This window comes from Terrapene carolina, unplaced genomic scaffold (assembly GCF_002925995.2).
Source record: "Terrapene carolina triunguis isolate 2854851 unplaced genomic scaffold, T_m_triunguis-2.0 Scaffold89, whole genome shotgun sequence".
Classification (NCBI taxonomy): Eukaryota; Metazoa; Chordata; order Testudines; family Emydidae; genus Terrapene; species Terrapene triunguis.
Window position 1 is genome coordinate 21,362,570 of NW_020664440.1, and position 14,044 is coordinate 21,376,613.

Genomic DNA, 14,044 nt, shown 5'->3' on the forward strand with positions numbered 1-14,044 from the left:
TCTCTTCCCTCCCATGTCCCCTGGAAATTGGGGGAGCTCCTGCCCCATGTGGTGCCACTGAGGCAGGAGGAGGAATGAGCCACTGGTGCTATGTGTTGGGTCCGGCCTGGGGTGAGATCTGGGGTTGATGGAGGAAGCCTGGCTGGGCTCTCCTCACCCTCACATAGCTGCTCCAGCAGCTCCCAAGCATTTCCAAAATAGTGTGTGCTGCTGCTTTGGAGCAGCCTGGACTCAGCCCTCTAGAATATTCCTGTTTGGCTGCTATTTTGGCATGCTGGCAATGCTTTCCTCAGGCACACAATGGAGAGAAGGGGTCGGGTAATTTTCAGACGTTTATCACGCAGCCAAACCTGAATGGAATTTCACAGGACAAGCTCACGGCACATCTGTAACCTCAGCCGAATTTCAAAGGGCTGCTCACTGCTGTGAACTCTAGGGGTGTCAAAGCTTCTCAAAAAAGGCCAAAAGCAATTTTTATAATGAAAGTTGTTAGGCAACCTAAATATCAAGGTTGCTACCAGCTCTCCCTATAATAATAAATCAGTCCAACCCCCACAGCCCTGATTCATCTTTGCTTGTACTTAAACCTAATCTGGATCTAGTGCAGGGCTCAGGTTGCACCTCCTTAGTGAACTGGTATGGTTTGTTTTTGTTTTATGTTTTTGGCTGGCTGCCATTTTGATTTTGCTCCTGTGCCCTTCAAACTGTCTAGCTGCCACTCAGTAGCCATTTTGTGTTGTTATTGGCACCCCTGGAGAATCAGAGGCCAGAGGCACCACATGCAAACACACACCTGGGCTTAAAAGCACCAGGTGTCAACTACCTGAAGGCCCCAGACTTGAATGAGGAGAAAGTCAATACTGCACCCTGGCTACAGCTCCCGCCACCAAGTCCCTGGGCTGCCATTGCCTTAAACTCCCATGGTTGGGGGCTCCACCCATTGCCACCTCTCAAGTCTCTCAGCCTGACTGAGAGAGTACAGCTGGAGTAGCAGTAACAGCATCCCCTGCAGCACAGGAGGAGCAACAGTAGAGGCAACAATCCAGAGCCCCACGAAGGGGGAGTCAATGGGCCTGTTGAGCCCGGCTGAGAGTGAGCTGAGCCCAGAAGAACATGCCAAACAATGCAGAGCATGCAAGGGTGAGCTGAGCCTGAGATGTCTCCAAGACTCACCAAGGGTAAGCTGAGCCCTGGTAGGCCTCTGAACCGCAGGAATGGCAGAATGGCATTTTGTTTGGATGTTTCCTGTAGGGCAGGATTTGATTGGTGGGTAGAGCTTTGGAAAGTACCACTTTTTTTTTAGTTTGATCCTTGATCCAGATCTGGACACTGACTCATCTCTGTTGTCCTGTTGAGAGCCGCCATCTTCCCGTAATATTATTTCTGACTATAGCCATTCTAGGTACGTGAAAAACCATTTCTGTTCTGCTGAAATTCCAGTTTCACACCTGCTTTAACTTGACTTGGGAAGCTTAATTCTGTAGCCATTAAAACAGGGGTGTACACATTAACTGGCTTGGTTCTCCTAAGAAGTGAACTAATATTAAGGCAGGAGGAATTATTAATCTATTTGTCTCTGACACTCTGCTCCCCCAGGCATCCCAATGTCACAAATGCTATCTGTCAGCAATACTGCAGACCCCAGCAAGATGCGCAGAAATGTGGTGTTTTAATTAATTAAAATCTTGTTGACAATTACAGTCTATAGTTTTGCAGACAATAAGTGCTGCTCTTAAACTGAACATTCAGAACAATGCAATGGGCAATAGCCATCTAGTGTTCTACTAGGTGTTTTGCTGAGCTACCACCATAGCTACGGATTTTAAACCAGCTTTTGTAGATTGCCTGCATAATGGTCTTGTTGATACATTTTATATTTCCTTTGCCTTTTTACATAAAATGAAACCCTAACACCTGCACAGGTTGACAGCTATTAGTGTTACGAGCTGGGTGTATGGCATAAGCAGTCACATTAGCATGCTTCACTGAAGGATGTGGCAAGCTCATGTTAAGTTATTCAGCATTACATATTTATAAAATGCCTGCCAGTTGGGTTTCCTATTTCTTTCACTGATTCTGAAGATAAAAACGTTCTTGGGTTAAAATCGTGGAGGGGGGTGTGTGTGTGTGTGTGTGTGTGTGTGTGTGTGTGTGTGTGTGTGTGTGCGCGCGCACCCTATGTTGGAAGTGGGTTATTTGCTTTCATTCTAGGTTTGCCAAGGTGCAAATTTGTTGACCTTCACATCATGTTGTCAAGCTTATGTGCTTTCCCAGGGGTTGGGGGGGGGGGGGGGGGGGAGGAGGAGGGAGGGGCTTTGAATTGATCTGAGGAATTGGTAGAAACTGTACTTTTGCTAGGGGTTTTTGTTTATAGATATTGACCCAACTGTATAATTAAGAGATTTGTAGGAATAAATTCTTGGTATAAATGCAGATATAATTTTTAAAAATTAAATACTATTGTTTGCTAAGAGCACATGCCTAGGTTGTCACTCAAAACTACCACCCGCATATGTCCTTGGCTGTTTTGCAAAACAAAAGGAAAACTACCTGAATTCAGCTATTAAAGGCCCTACCTCAAATACAGGGTCTGCTGCTATTGGCCCATCACATATAAAAGTCCCTCTGATCCTCAACAATTAACTCCACTTGATACTGAGCTAGGTGTATTTGAAGTGGCAGTTAGCCCCTTCTCTACCTCAAATACAGTTCATAGCAGTAATATATGTTTATACCAATGTTGCTACAACGAATTAACGACGTAGCTAGTGTGTTTGTGCACCATGGCCTTCTCCTGGATGAAATCAGAGATTCTTAACTGTGTGTCATAGGACCCATCCTGTTAATAACAACTGGAGAGTCTCCTTTAGCTTAAGTGGTAGGGGAGTCTCTGATTTTGGAGCAGGAAGGCCTGAGTTACATCCTTGAAGTTATTATGAAGTTCCAAGTAGCCACAGTATGCAGCATAGTGACACTCATGAAGTCCTAGCCAACCGTGGAATTGTTACTTTTATATACAGATATTTAAATAGCTAACCCAAATGCATTTAACTGCCTTCTCATTATTTACATGAATTGCACTCTTGAAAACAAATATATAAATTGGAATAGTGTTTAGTTTGTAGCAGGGCAGTGCCATGTTGTAATTGCTGTAGTCCAGCCGAGCTAATGACTTTCCTGAGAGTGGACTAGCGTAACGGTTATTTATTTTGACTAATCTACCATAAAGTCTGCTCCCTTCAGTTTCATCCATTATATGATTTAGTTGGAGAATAATTGTTGTGCTTGTTTTGGATTATAGTGGTTACAGTACATTACTTGAAGCGAATTAAATTTAGACATATTAAGGAGCCTGGCACAGTAAATACTGTACTTGTGAAGTTTGGGGGATGTGGGATTGGAACAAAACGGTTTTTCAGGCACCCTGCTATGTTCCCAGTTAAATAAAGCAGGAGGGCAAGTTCTTGGCTGATTGCTGTCTGTTTGCAACCCTGCTTGTTTCCCTGATCAGTTAGAATTTACTAGGTAACATTGAATATTTAAAGTTCTCCTGTCCACAATGGTTACTTTTTGAATATATTTTCCTATTAATAAATGGGATGCAGAATCCCTGTTTTGTTGTGCACAGAACTAGCTCATCATAGGCTGTCAAGCTGCAGGCACTCAACCATCTATCAAGCCTGCATATGGAATCCACACTAAGAAGCTGCCGAATGACCTTTCACCTAATTTTCACACTAACCAGAGTAATATGTAATTCAGCTCTTGGGAAACATAGGAGCAAAAGAGAGAGAGAGAGCTCTAGCAAGCTCTGTTCCTAGAGATGGCTGCCCACTTATCCAGCATTCATCAACCTAAAACACAGTAACTAAGGCTGATATAGGTCACAGAAGTAATGACGATCTGCACCTGCTTGCTACAGCTTCTGAATTTGACCCGCGTGTCTCTGATGGGAAGACATTAGTAATCCAGTCACACTTCAGATCAAGGTTCCATTTATATCTAGTTTAGAAAGGGTTAATAAATGATTAATAGATGTTTTATTAAATGTTCAACAATTGTTATAGAGTCCAATAGGTTGCCTATAAATATGGCTTATAGCCATGTATAACATCTGCTAATGTACTTATAACTGTCTATAACATATTGTTACCTCCTGGGGCCAAAATGTGCGGTCTAGTAGGTTGTTCCAGCTGGCAGCAGAAACTGGTGATAGTCAGGATTTATTTGATGTAGCTTTGTTCATGTGTAAAGAATGTACAAAGTCCTGCGTCTCTGAATGCAGAAGAAACCAAGAACAAAAGGAGCACTTTCTTAGCTTACAGTAGGGTTACCATATTTCAGCAAGCAAAAAAGAGGACGGGAGGAGCCCCGCCCCTGCCCCTCCCACTTCCTGCCCCCCTCAGAACCCCCAACCCTCCCCCCGTTCCCCCTGACGGCCCCCTCCTGGGACCCCTGCCCCTAACTGCCCCCCAGGACTCCACCCCCTACCTAAGCCTCCCTGCTTCTTGTCCCCTGACTGCCCCCTCCTGAGACCCTCCCCCCATCCTAACTAGCCCCCTAGGACCCTACCCCCTACCTGTACCCTGACTGCCCAAAACCTTCTCCCCCCCCGAACTCCCGACCCCCCCCATCTCTTGACTGCCCCCTCCAAAATCTCCCTGCCCCTTCTCCTGCCCCCTGGCCCCCTTACCCTGCCGCTCAGAACATGGTGTTGGGCTCTGTGCGGAGCCGGACACGTGGCTGCGCTCCCCAGCGCAACACACAACCCGGTCCCTGCCCCCGCACAGTGCTGCCGGAGCGAGGGAGCAGGGGAGAAGGAGAAGTGGGGGGAGGAGGAGCTGCCGAGGCCCGATGCAAACGGCCCGGCAGGCCGGCCGGCTCAGAATGCGGGGAGGGCGGGGAGGAGGAGCTCTACAGCTGCTCCGGAGTCCAGCCCGGCAAGCTGCGGGGGAAGGGCTCTGGCTGCCAGAGCCCCATGCGAGCGGCTGAATTTCCTGCAGCCCTCCCAGCCGCGCCTCGCTCTGCATGGGGGGGGTGGGGAATCCTGGACATTTTTAGTGATTTACAAATTCCCCCCGGACACTATTTTTAACACAAAAAGCAGGACATGTCCGGGTAAATCCGGACGAATGGTAACCCTAGCTTACAGCCCAAGCCTAGGGTTGCCAGTTTTGGCTGGCCGTAGTCCTGGAGGTTTCATCACATGACATAATCTTTAATTAAATATTAATCTTTAATTCCTGGAGACGCCAGGACAATCCTGAAGGGTTGGCAACCCTGCCCAAGCCGCTTTAAACCCCAAAGCTGTCTCTGTAGCTTTATCCAGGGTCACCCTGCGCTGAGAGGCTACTGCTAGGCTTTCTTGTGTTTTTTTTGCCTCGTCCTATGCTCTATTCTTACCTATTCACCATTTCAGTGTGTGTGCTCTCCACCCACACGCCAGCCCACCTGATCACAACGCCTAGTCAAACCCTCCGCTCACCTGCTGCTAATTTCTGAGCAGACTCTGTTAGGTTTTGTTTTAGGTGTGACCCTTAAGTGTCTCTTACAACTGTCTTAAATGTGGGACTTGTTCACACATCAGTTTGAATGAAGTTTTAATTCAACCCCTAACCAGGGCCAGCTCCAGGCACCAGCAAAACAAGCAGGTGCTTGGGGCGGCACATTTCTAGGGGCAGCATTCTGGTGCCGGCCATCACAGGCGCCGACTCCGGGGCATGGGAAAAAAGTGCCCCCGCCGCCCCAGCTCACCTCCGCTCCGCCTCCGCCCGCTCCCCTGAGCGCGCCGCCACCACTCCGCTTCTCCCCCCTCCCTCCCAGGCTTGCTGCGTGCGAAACAGCTGTTTCACGCAGCAAGTCTGGGAGGGAGGAGAAGCTGGGCGGCGGTGGTGGAGCAGCGGAGGTGAGCTGGAGCGGGGTGTGGTTCCTCTACCCCCCCGTTACTTCCTGCGACCCCCCCCACCCTAGCTCACCTCCGCTCCACCTGCTTCCCTGAATGCGCCGCCGCTCCTTTTCTCCCCCCTCCCTCCCAGGCTTGCCGCGCGTGAAACAGCTGTTTCGCGCAGCAAGGCTGGGAGGGAGGAGAAGCCGAGCGGGGGGCGCTCGGGGAGGCGGAGGTGAGCTGGAGCAGGGAGCAGTTCCTCTACCCCCCATTACTTCCTGCGCCCCACTACCCTAGCTCACCTCCGCTCCGCCTGCTCCCCTGAACACACTGCTGCTCCGCTTCTCCGCCCTCCCTTGCCTGAGAGGGAGGGGGGAGAAGCGAAGTGGCGGCGCACCCGGGGGAGCAGGCAGAGCGGAGGTGAGCTAGGGCGGGAGGTGGCGGGGGCCCCCAGGAAGCAATGGGGGGGAAAATGCGGCATGCCCGGGGGAGGAGGTGGGGCTGGGGATTTGGGGAAGGGGTTCAGAAGGGGTGGAGTTGGGGCGGGGCCGGGGGCAGGGGGGCATGAAAAAAAAGGGGGGATGGCCAGAATTTTTTTTGTTTGGGGCTGCAAAAATCCTAGAGCTGGCCCTGCCCCTAACAATGTTTCACACACCTCATAACGATATACTGCTTGTGCCTACAACGTGCTTATAACGTTTATTAATCCTTTCTAAACCATTTATAAATGGGAACTTAGTACAGAGTGGGACCAGTAATTCTGCTTCTATAAGGGCCTGGTCCTGCAGCCCTTACTCATGTGCTACTGAAGTCAATGCATCTAATCTTGCGACGGTTGAAGTTAATGTGAGTTTTGCCATTAACTTCAGTGGGAACAAAATCAGGCCTGAGGAGACTACGCATGAGAGTAAGGGATGCAAGATAAAAGGATAAATAATTACAAAGTTTCTGGATATTGAAACCCAAACAAAGACAGTTGAAATAGCAGTGGAAATGGGAGGTCCTCCCTCTAGGCCACCACATCCACCTTTTAAAAACAGCGTATAATTAGGGAGTGCACTGACTGCTCATGAAAGTGAGACTGTAGGGATAGGAACATTAGACAGTCAGGTAGGCAGATTGATGGAGGCTTTGTCTGTACTGGGTTCATTCTCTGTACAGATGCACTGAACTGTAAGTTACATCGCATCACTGTAAACCCAAGTCACAATGTGCCTCCCAGTTCTCCCCTAGCTCTGGTGGGTCCGTACCCTGCACCAATTCTATGCCTGGCACAATGTGCGCTGGCCAGTGTGCTGAGGGGTGACGCCCAGGCTTTCCCTGTTCCCTGCACACATGCACAGGTAAGGAGATGTAGTGACTCTGCAAAGGGTGTGCTCTGTGATGTGGGTAGCCAGCTCAGTGGCGGTAGGGGGCACCTTATGCCCCCTTTCTCCCCTGCATGGGCACACAGGATGGTTCACAATCTGGCCCCTAGTGATGGACAGAAATGGGGTTGAGTACGACAGACCTGGAGAAAACATTTTTCTCTTTTGACCTGTTGCAAGTCAGGATTTCATGTCTCCCATGGTGACAGACTAACAAAGCATTTAACCCATTGCAGCAAAAGCATGTGCATTCTCCTGCCCCCAAGCTTGTAACATTGTAACAGGTAATTAGGAGCGCAGCTATGAATGGCCATGAATAATGTGTTGTAGTCATGCTATATGCAGAGAACATTATGTGTTTTCTGGTACAGAGAATCACAGATGTGTAAAGGACCTTAAAAAGACAGGTAAAAACTCCATTGGGTAAACAAACCAATGCTGGAATCAAAGCATTTCAACAGCGACAAATCAGATTTGGAATAGCTGTTAAATGCCAATGGCTGGAGGAGTTGGAGAATAAAAGACCAGAATAAGGGTCTGCCAGACATTTTGGGGATCTGGTGTTGGTGGTTGATCTGTAATGCCTGAATGAATCCTTCAAGAAAAGATAAGAGCAGCCAGTTAACAATTTAGCAGCTAGAGTTTTAGTGGCTGTTTTGAAGCTGATCCAGGACAAAAAGAATTAGGGTGCAGTAGAGAGATGTGTGTCAGACATAGAAAAGCGGTATGACGCTGTGGGGGGAAAAGCCAGGACTGAGATCAGCAGGTGCGCAGAAAGGACCTGGGAAGAGGAATTCCACAGAAGCCTATTGATGAGAAGCAGACACACAAACTCTAATTCCAGCTGTGACACTGTCATACTGTGTGGCCTTTGTCAAGCCTCTTAATCACTTCACGCATCAGTTTCCTCATCTGTAAAATGGAGGCAATAATATTTACAGCAATGGGCTATTAAGGATTGATTAGATACTGGACCAGATTTGTGCCTGGTGTAACTCAACTGAAGTAAAATTAGTAAGGATTAGTTTGTTCCCTTGTCTCTAAAGTGCTGTTCAAATATTTTCCTCATATGTTCTTATGGCTAAAGCACTGGACTGGAATTCCAAAGTTCCAATTGCCAGCTCTGCTACAGAATTCCTGTATGACCTTGGGCAAGTCACTTTGTTTTCCCGTGCCTTGGTTTCCCTTTTGTAAAACATTAATAATAATACCTATAAAATAAGGGTATGGTGGGGGTAGATTCATTAATGACTGGGCAGCTCGGATAATACAGTGATGGGGTCATGCAAATACTTGGCTAGATTTGCAAGAAATCTATACTTTTTTAGAAATTAACTTTGTATTGGAATGTGTGGTGCTTACACTACAAGAGGGAAAATAAATATCAGAGATCAGAAGTAATACATACCTATATCCACAAGGGAAAGTTGTTACCCCCAAACCACATATGGAATGCAATTTGAAAGAACAGAAAAGCAAATATAATATTTATAGCATTGCCTGGAGCAATATTGTAGGTCTCAACATGCAGTGGTCCATCTTGATTCAGGTAGCATGAGAAATCATACAACGAAAAATCAGTCCAGTAATGTAGGATAGTGAAATGCATTTAAAAATATAGCTTTTAATAGAATTGTATGTTTCTGAGCATATGGATGGAGGCGGCCATCTTACTGAAAAGTAACATTCTCTGTCAGTTTCATTCTGCTTTAAACACATCCAGAGAAGAACTTTGTTATGTAAAAAATGATAAGCATTTTGTTTACAAACAAAACATTATGGGCCAAAGCGTTATGCAGGATTTTGAAGATTACGCCTGCAAATTCTGCATGCAGAATACTGTAGTTTGCACATATGAAATGTGATTTTTGCATTGGCAAATTAAAGCCTCAGTTACAAAACAAGGTCTTTATTGCCTGGAAAAGGTGGTTTTATAAGTGCAGTATTAGACCTGGTCTGTACACAGATTTTGCACCAGTATAACTATTGCCAGTTAGGGGGGTGATTTTTACCAATATAGTTGAATCGATACAATCTCTAGTGTGACAAAGTTATACTGGTATAAAGATGCCTTATACTGGTATAGCCTATTCCCCTTCCTATATAAGAATAAGCTATACTGTTATAAATACTTTTATAGTGATATAACTGCATTCTCATTGAGGAGAGGGGGTGTTGCACTGCTTTAACTCTACCAGTATGTCTGTAGACAAGCCCCTAGGGTGTGTATTCAGTCCAGAGTTAACCAGAGCTAGCCTAGCATAGGTGAAGCATCCCCTCTGCAAAGTCCTACCCATTTTAGACCCATGGAACTGCATCCCCCCTGGTGCTTTACTAGTCTGTGTATTTGGCTGGATTTCTAGCAGGATATCCCATTGTTCTTAGTGGAATATTAAACTGGACAACTCTCTGAATCCATTCACAGTGTATTGTAGGAGAACTTGTCTGTCCTATGTAGGCAGGGGTGGCCCTATGTATTTTGCCGCCCCAAGCATGGCAGTCAGGCGGCTTTCAGCGGCGCACCTGCGGGAGGTCCGCTGGTAACACGGATTCAGCGGCATGCCTGCAGGAGGTCCGCCGGTCCCGTGGCTTCAGCGTACCCGCCGCCGAATTGCCACCGAAGCCACGGGACGGCGGACCTCCCGCAGGCATGCCGCCGAAGGCAGCCTGACTGCCGCCCTCACAGTGACCGGCAGGCCACCCCCCGTGGCTTGGTGTGCTGGTGCCTGGAGCTGCCCCTGTATGTAGGCTCCTGGGAGGAAAACTTCTTATGTATCTTACTCAAAAAAGTACCTCTCAGGATTACTTCTGATGGTTCAATCAGTATCTCTAGCAGAATGAAATCTGTTTGTGTAACAGTGAAATCTGTTAAGTGACCACTTGAGTCACTAAAAAGAAATAATTTGCTTAACGTAGGTGGTTGTCTAATAAAAGTGGAGCAGAACTGTGCTAAATATGTTTGGGGATACTGTGGGGTGGTTTCTTAAGAGAAGTTGCCCAATAAGGGTGATCTCTTGAGTGAGTGTAGGTTCTACTGTGCATTCATAAAAATCACTTCTCAGCAAAATCAGCTACTATAAGAGATTGAAGCTTAGAAATATAAATTATAATCAAAATAATACAGAAACTGATGAGAGTGCTTAGAGTCACCTGAGTTACCTCTAAGCTAAGGTTTGGGATTCGGGTTAAACCCTGAATCCAGGCTAGAGACTGGAACCAATGGCCCCAAACTCACACAAGGTGTTCTTGCAAAATTTTGGCCCAAAATAATATTAGACAATAGTGGCAATAAATAATACTTATCTCTTACATAGCAGTGCAAGTCTAATGAGATCATCTCTTTTTGTGAGATTTCTACCCTGTTGGGCTGAAATCTTTCAAGAATGCATTGGCTGTGCACAAACTGGATCTCGAGCATTGGTCCTTTCTGTTTTTAGACCCAACATCTGAAACCAAAATCACAGATTTCAAAGTAGCAGACGTGTTAGTCTGTATCATTGGGTCGGGTCATTACACTAATAGAATTTTTTTTCCCCCATGTTAAGTTCTCCTCACACCTTCTATGGGTCATCTCGATTATCACTTCAAAGTTTTTTCTTCTGCTGCTACTTATAGCTCATCTCAATTGATTGGCCTCTTACAATTGGTATGCGTACTTCCACCTTTTCATGTTCTCTGTATGTATAAATATCTTCTGTCTGTGTGTTCCACTCTATGAATCTGAAGAAGTGAGCTGTAGCCCACGAAAGCTTATGCTGAAATAAATTTGTTAGTCTCTAAGGTGCCACAAGTACTCCTGTTCTTTTTGCAAAATCACAGAACCACATTTGAATTCAGTGATTTGAATTTGAATCCCACCAAAATTCAAAGGGCTTCAGAGATGAATAACCAATTTTAGCCCATTTCTTGTTAACATACTTTTTCTTTGTCTAGATAATTCTCTTTATGTGAACTTTCTGAACCAAATGGGTGTAGTTTCCTTTTAAGTTAAGCGAGATAAAATTAGAGAAATTATTGCATCCTTTATTCCAATAACATAGACTCTTTTATCTCTCGAGCGTTGAGAGTTAACTAACACCCCATGTGCTGGAAAACAGAATTCGTAGAGAGCGGAACAAAACTGGTTACAACAGCCTACAAAAAAGGGAAACAAAAGACACTAAAGGTTATGAGTCATGAGGGTCAGGAAAAGACACAGCAAGACTTGTGGGGAGGATTTCTGAATCTTCCTTTGATGTTTTAATTAGGATTTTTTTTAAGTGTTGCAATCCTCCACAGAATGTTTTAGACAGCTCCACTGTTTGATTTTTTTCACTCGATTGTCTCATTTTGTCGTGATCCACGCCAAAGAAATTCCTGGCATAATAATTTATGGCATAAAGGAGTTGATCTAATAATAAATAACAGGACTGGAGCCTCCAGTGTCACATACTGGGGCTGCTTGTGTCTTCCTGTTTGCTTTGAAAAAAACCCTTCTCACTCCTGCTGGGTCATATAGAAACAAGAGCTCTTTGCTGGTGCTTGTAGATGTCATTTGTTTACAGTCTCTGTCAATCAAACCTTTCTTCTCCATATTTTAACTGGGTGTTTTAGCAGCTTGTTCTCTTCTTTCATGGATGGATGGTGCTTTCCTACCTATTATTCTTCCTCTTTCCTTGCTGAACTGCATGAGTTTGATAAGCAAAACATCACGACTGGTTAGCTCCCCCCCCCCCCCCAGGGCTGTGTGAAGAAATGGAACAAGGGCTATTTAGATGGGGACAAATCCTAAGGAGGTCTTATTCCAGTTATATTCAGGCTTTACTCAAGCAAGCTCCCAAAGGGGAATTAAAGCTAATTAATGGGCTCGGGATTTAGTCCAGTGAAAATTTCAGTCTACCCCTTGTTCAAACTTGTTTTCCCCTTTTCCACAATTAATTGTGGGCAAAACTGAGAAAAAATGATGATTTGGGGTTCTGAACTGTGAGACAGAAGCATCTCTTTGTGTTACCATATGAGAAGCTATGTGATCGGAGCTGGTGAATAGTTTCTTTAGGAATGATCACCTGACAGAAGGCACACGTAATTGGAGACAGGGTTGGCTTTGGGTGCTCACCACACCAGTCAATGTGGGGGAGTTACATTAATGTAGAGTTACCCCCAGTTATCAGGGTGGGGAAACTTATCCTGAAATTCTTTTTTCCACATGACTGTCCCCCACATCCTGCAAGCCAACCTTCCAGGACAGTTGAAGAGCCCTGGATGTATGTTAGGTCTCGTGATATTGAGCCATCGTGTTGCAATTGTTTTCACATGTTGCTCCTAAATCATAAGAAGACATGGATGTTATGGATAAGACTGGGGAACCACTAAGACTGTTCTCATGGGAGAGAATGAATGGCCTGTGCTCCCAAGGTTATGAGCTTTGCAGCTCTCAGAAACTTCAACGTTTTCTTTCCTTTTCTTTCCTTTGCTGGTTGATCCATGAAGTAAAATTGCTGTCAGCCTCAAAGGAGGGAAAGGTACAAACACTGTCACATACACTCACTAGAGATAAATGCATAGGTTTTGAGGGCATGTAGAAAAGGATCAAGAGCAGCCTCTAAAGAAGAGATGAATGCAAGTGCCAGTTTGGACACACCGTACAATGAAACCTGTCACCAGATTATTAAGTCTCAGAGAAAATATGTTGGGTATTTAATGTTTCTTATTGTGATAGTTCTTCTCTTGGTGGTTGTGAAATGCCTGTGCTTGCGAATCTTTGAGACTCAGCTTTTAGTAAAGCTATCTAGAGAGTCATCAGATGTGGAGGAAGGAGACTGGTAGCAAAACACATTCACATCCTCTTCTCAAAGTAAGAAAAGTTTAGATTAAGGTCACTTGCTGTGAGAACCTAACTTCAAAATGAAAAGAAAAAGTGAGGAAAATGAAAGGCCCTTTTCATTTATAGAAAAGAACTTGGCTTTGAGTAGCAAAACTGCTGGAAAGTTCAGGTCCTGTGTTAGCAAAAAAAGGTTTTTCCTTTTTCCAAAGAAGTGTAGTGCAGCGTTGCATCTGACAGAAGCAAAATTCTCCCTTGTGTGGTGGCTCTTTTGTTAAGTTAAGATTTGTCAGCCTCAATAAACAGCGTTTTGTTGTAAGAATGGCTGTGATTTAATATGGTTGCTCTACCTTGATTGTTTATGACAAATTCCTCAAAAGAGGAAGGATTAATTTATTAATTTTGCAAACTTCTTTGACCCTGTTGACTTTGCCTTTGATATTTTGTTGTTGCTACTATTTTTCAGCTCGCCATGAAATTATCACCAAAGAGATCCTAGAGTTGGATACGTGGGGAAACCAGTGGAATGTGGTGGCCATCAACGTCCTCATGCATGACAGCTACGATGTCTGCCTCGTAGCTAGACTGAACCCCCGAGATCTTATCCCCCCACCCTCTGACCTAGTGGATCAATAGAAATGCAGTTGTTCCTTGTGCTTTCAGATTCTGCTGTAGCTGAAGAGCTCAGAATAGAGAGAGATGTGCAGCTTGACCTTGGAACTGGCCTGAGGTGAAAACTGGGTTCTACAGAAATGAGTCTGTGACCGGCTCAAGCAAGCAATGCCTTAGACCTGTGATTCTCAGCCACTGCTATGTACTCAGTATTGGTACTTCAAGCTTTTGTGATTGATACTATGGGCTTCCCATCCCAATAAGCCTCTGGAGTTGGCCCAGGACCCTACCACAGCACTTCATCGTTTAGCTGTGTAAGTGCTAATGTGCAACGTAGGTTGGGCTGCTGTGGGCCTTAGCCTCACCATCATATTGCAGCCC

The 14,044-nt window shown here is 45.5% G+C and overlaps 1 protein-coding gene across 1 annotated transcript in view; it reads left to right on the forward strand.

Moving 5' to 3' along the window:
* The window catches only part of KBTBD12 (kelch repeat and BTB domain containing 12), a 43,441-nt gene extending 29,754 nt beyond the window's left edge, over positions 1–13,687 (forward strand). Inside the window, exon 5 of the mRNA XM_024220392.2 lies at positions 13,518–13,687. Coding sequence (XP_024076160.2) covers positions 13,518–13,687 — 170 coding nt within the window. The remainder of the gene's footprint in view (positions 1–13,517) is intronic.
* The last annotated feature ends 357 nt before the right edge of the window (positions 13,688–14,044 follow it).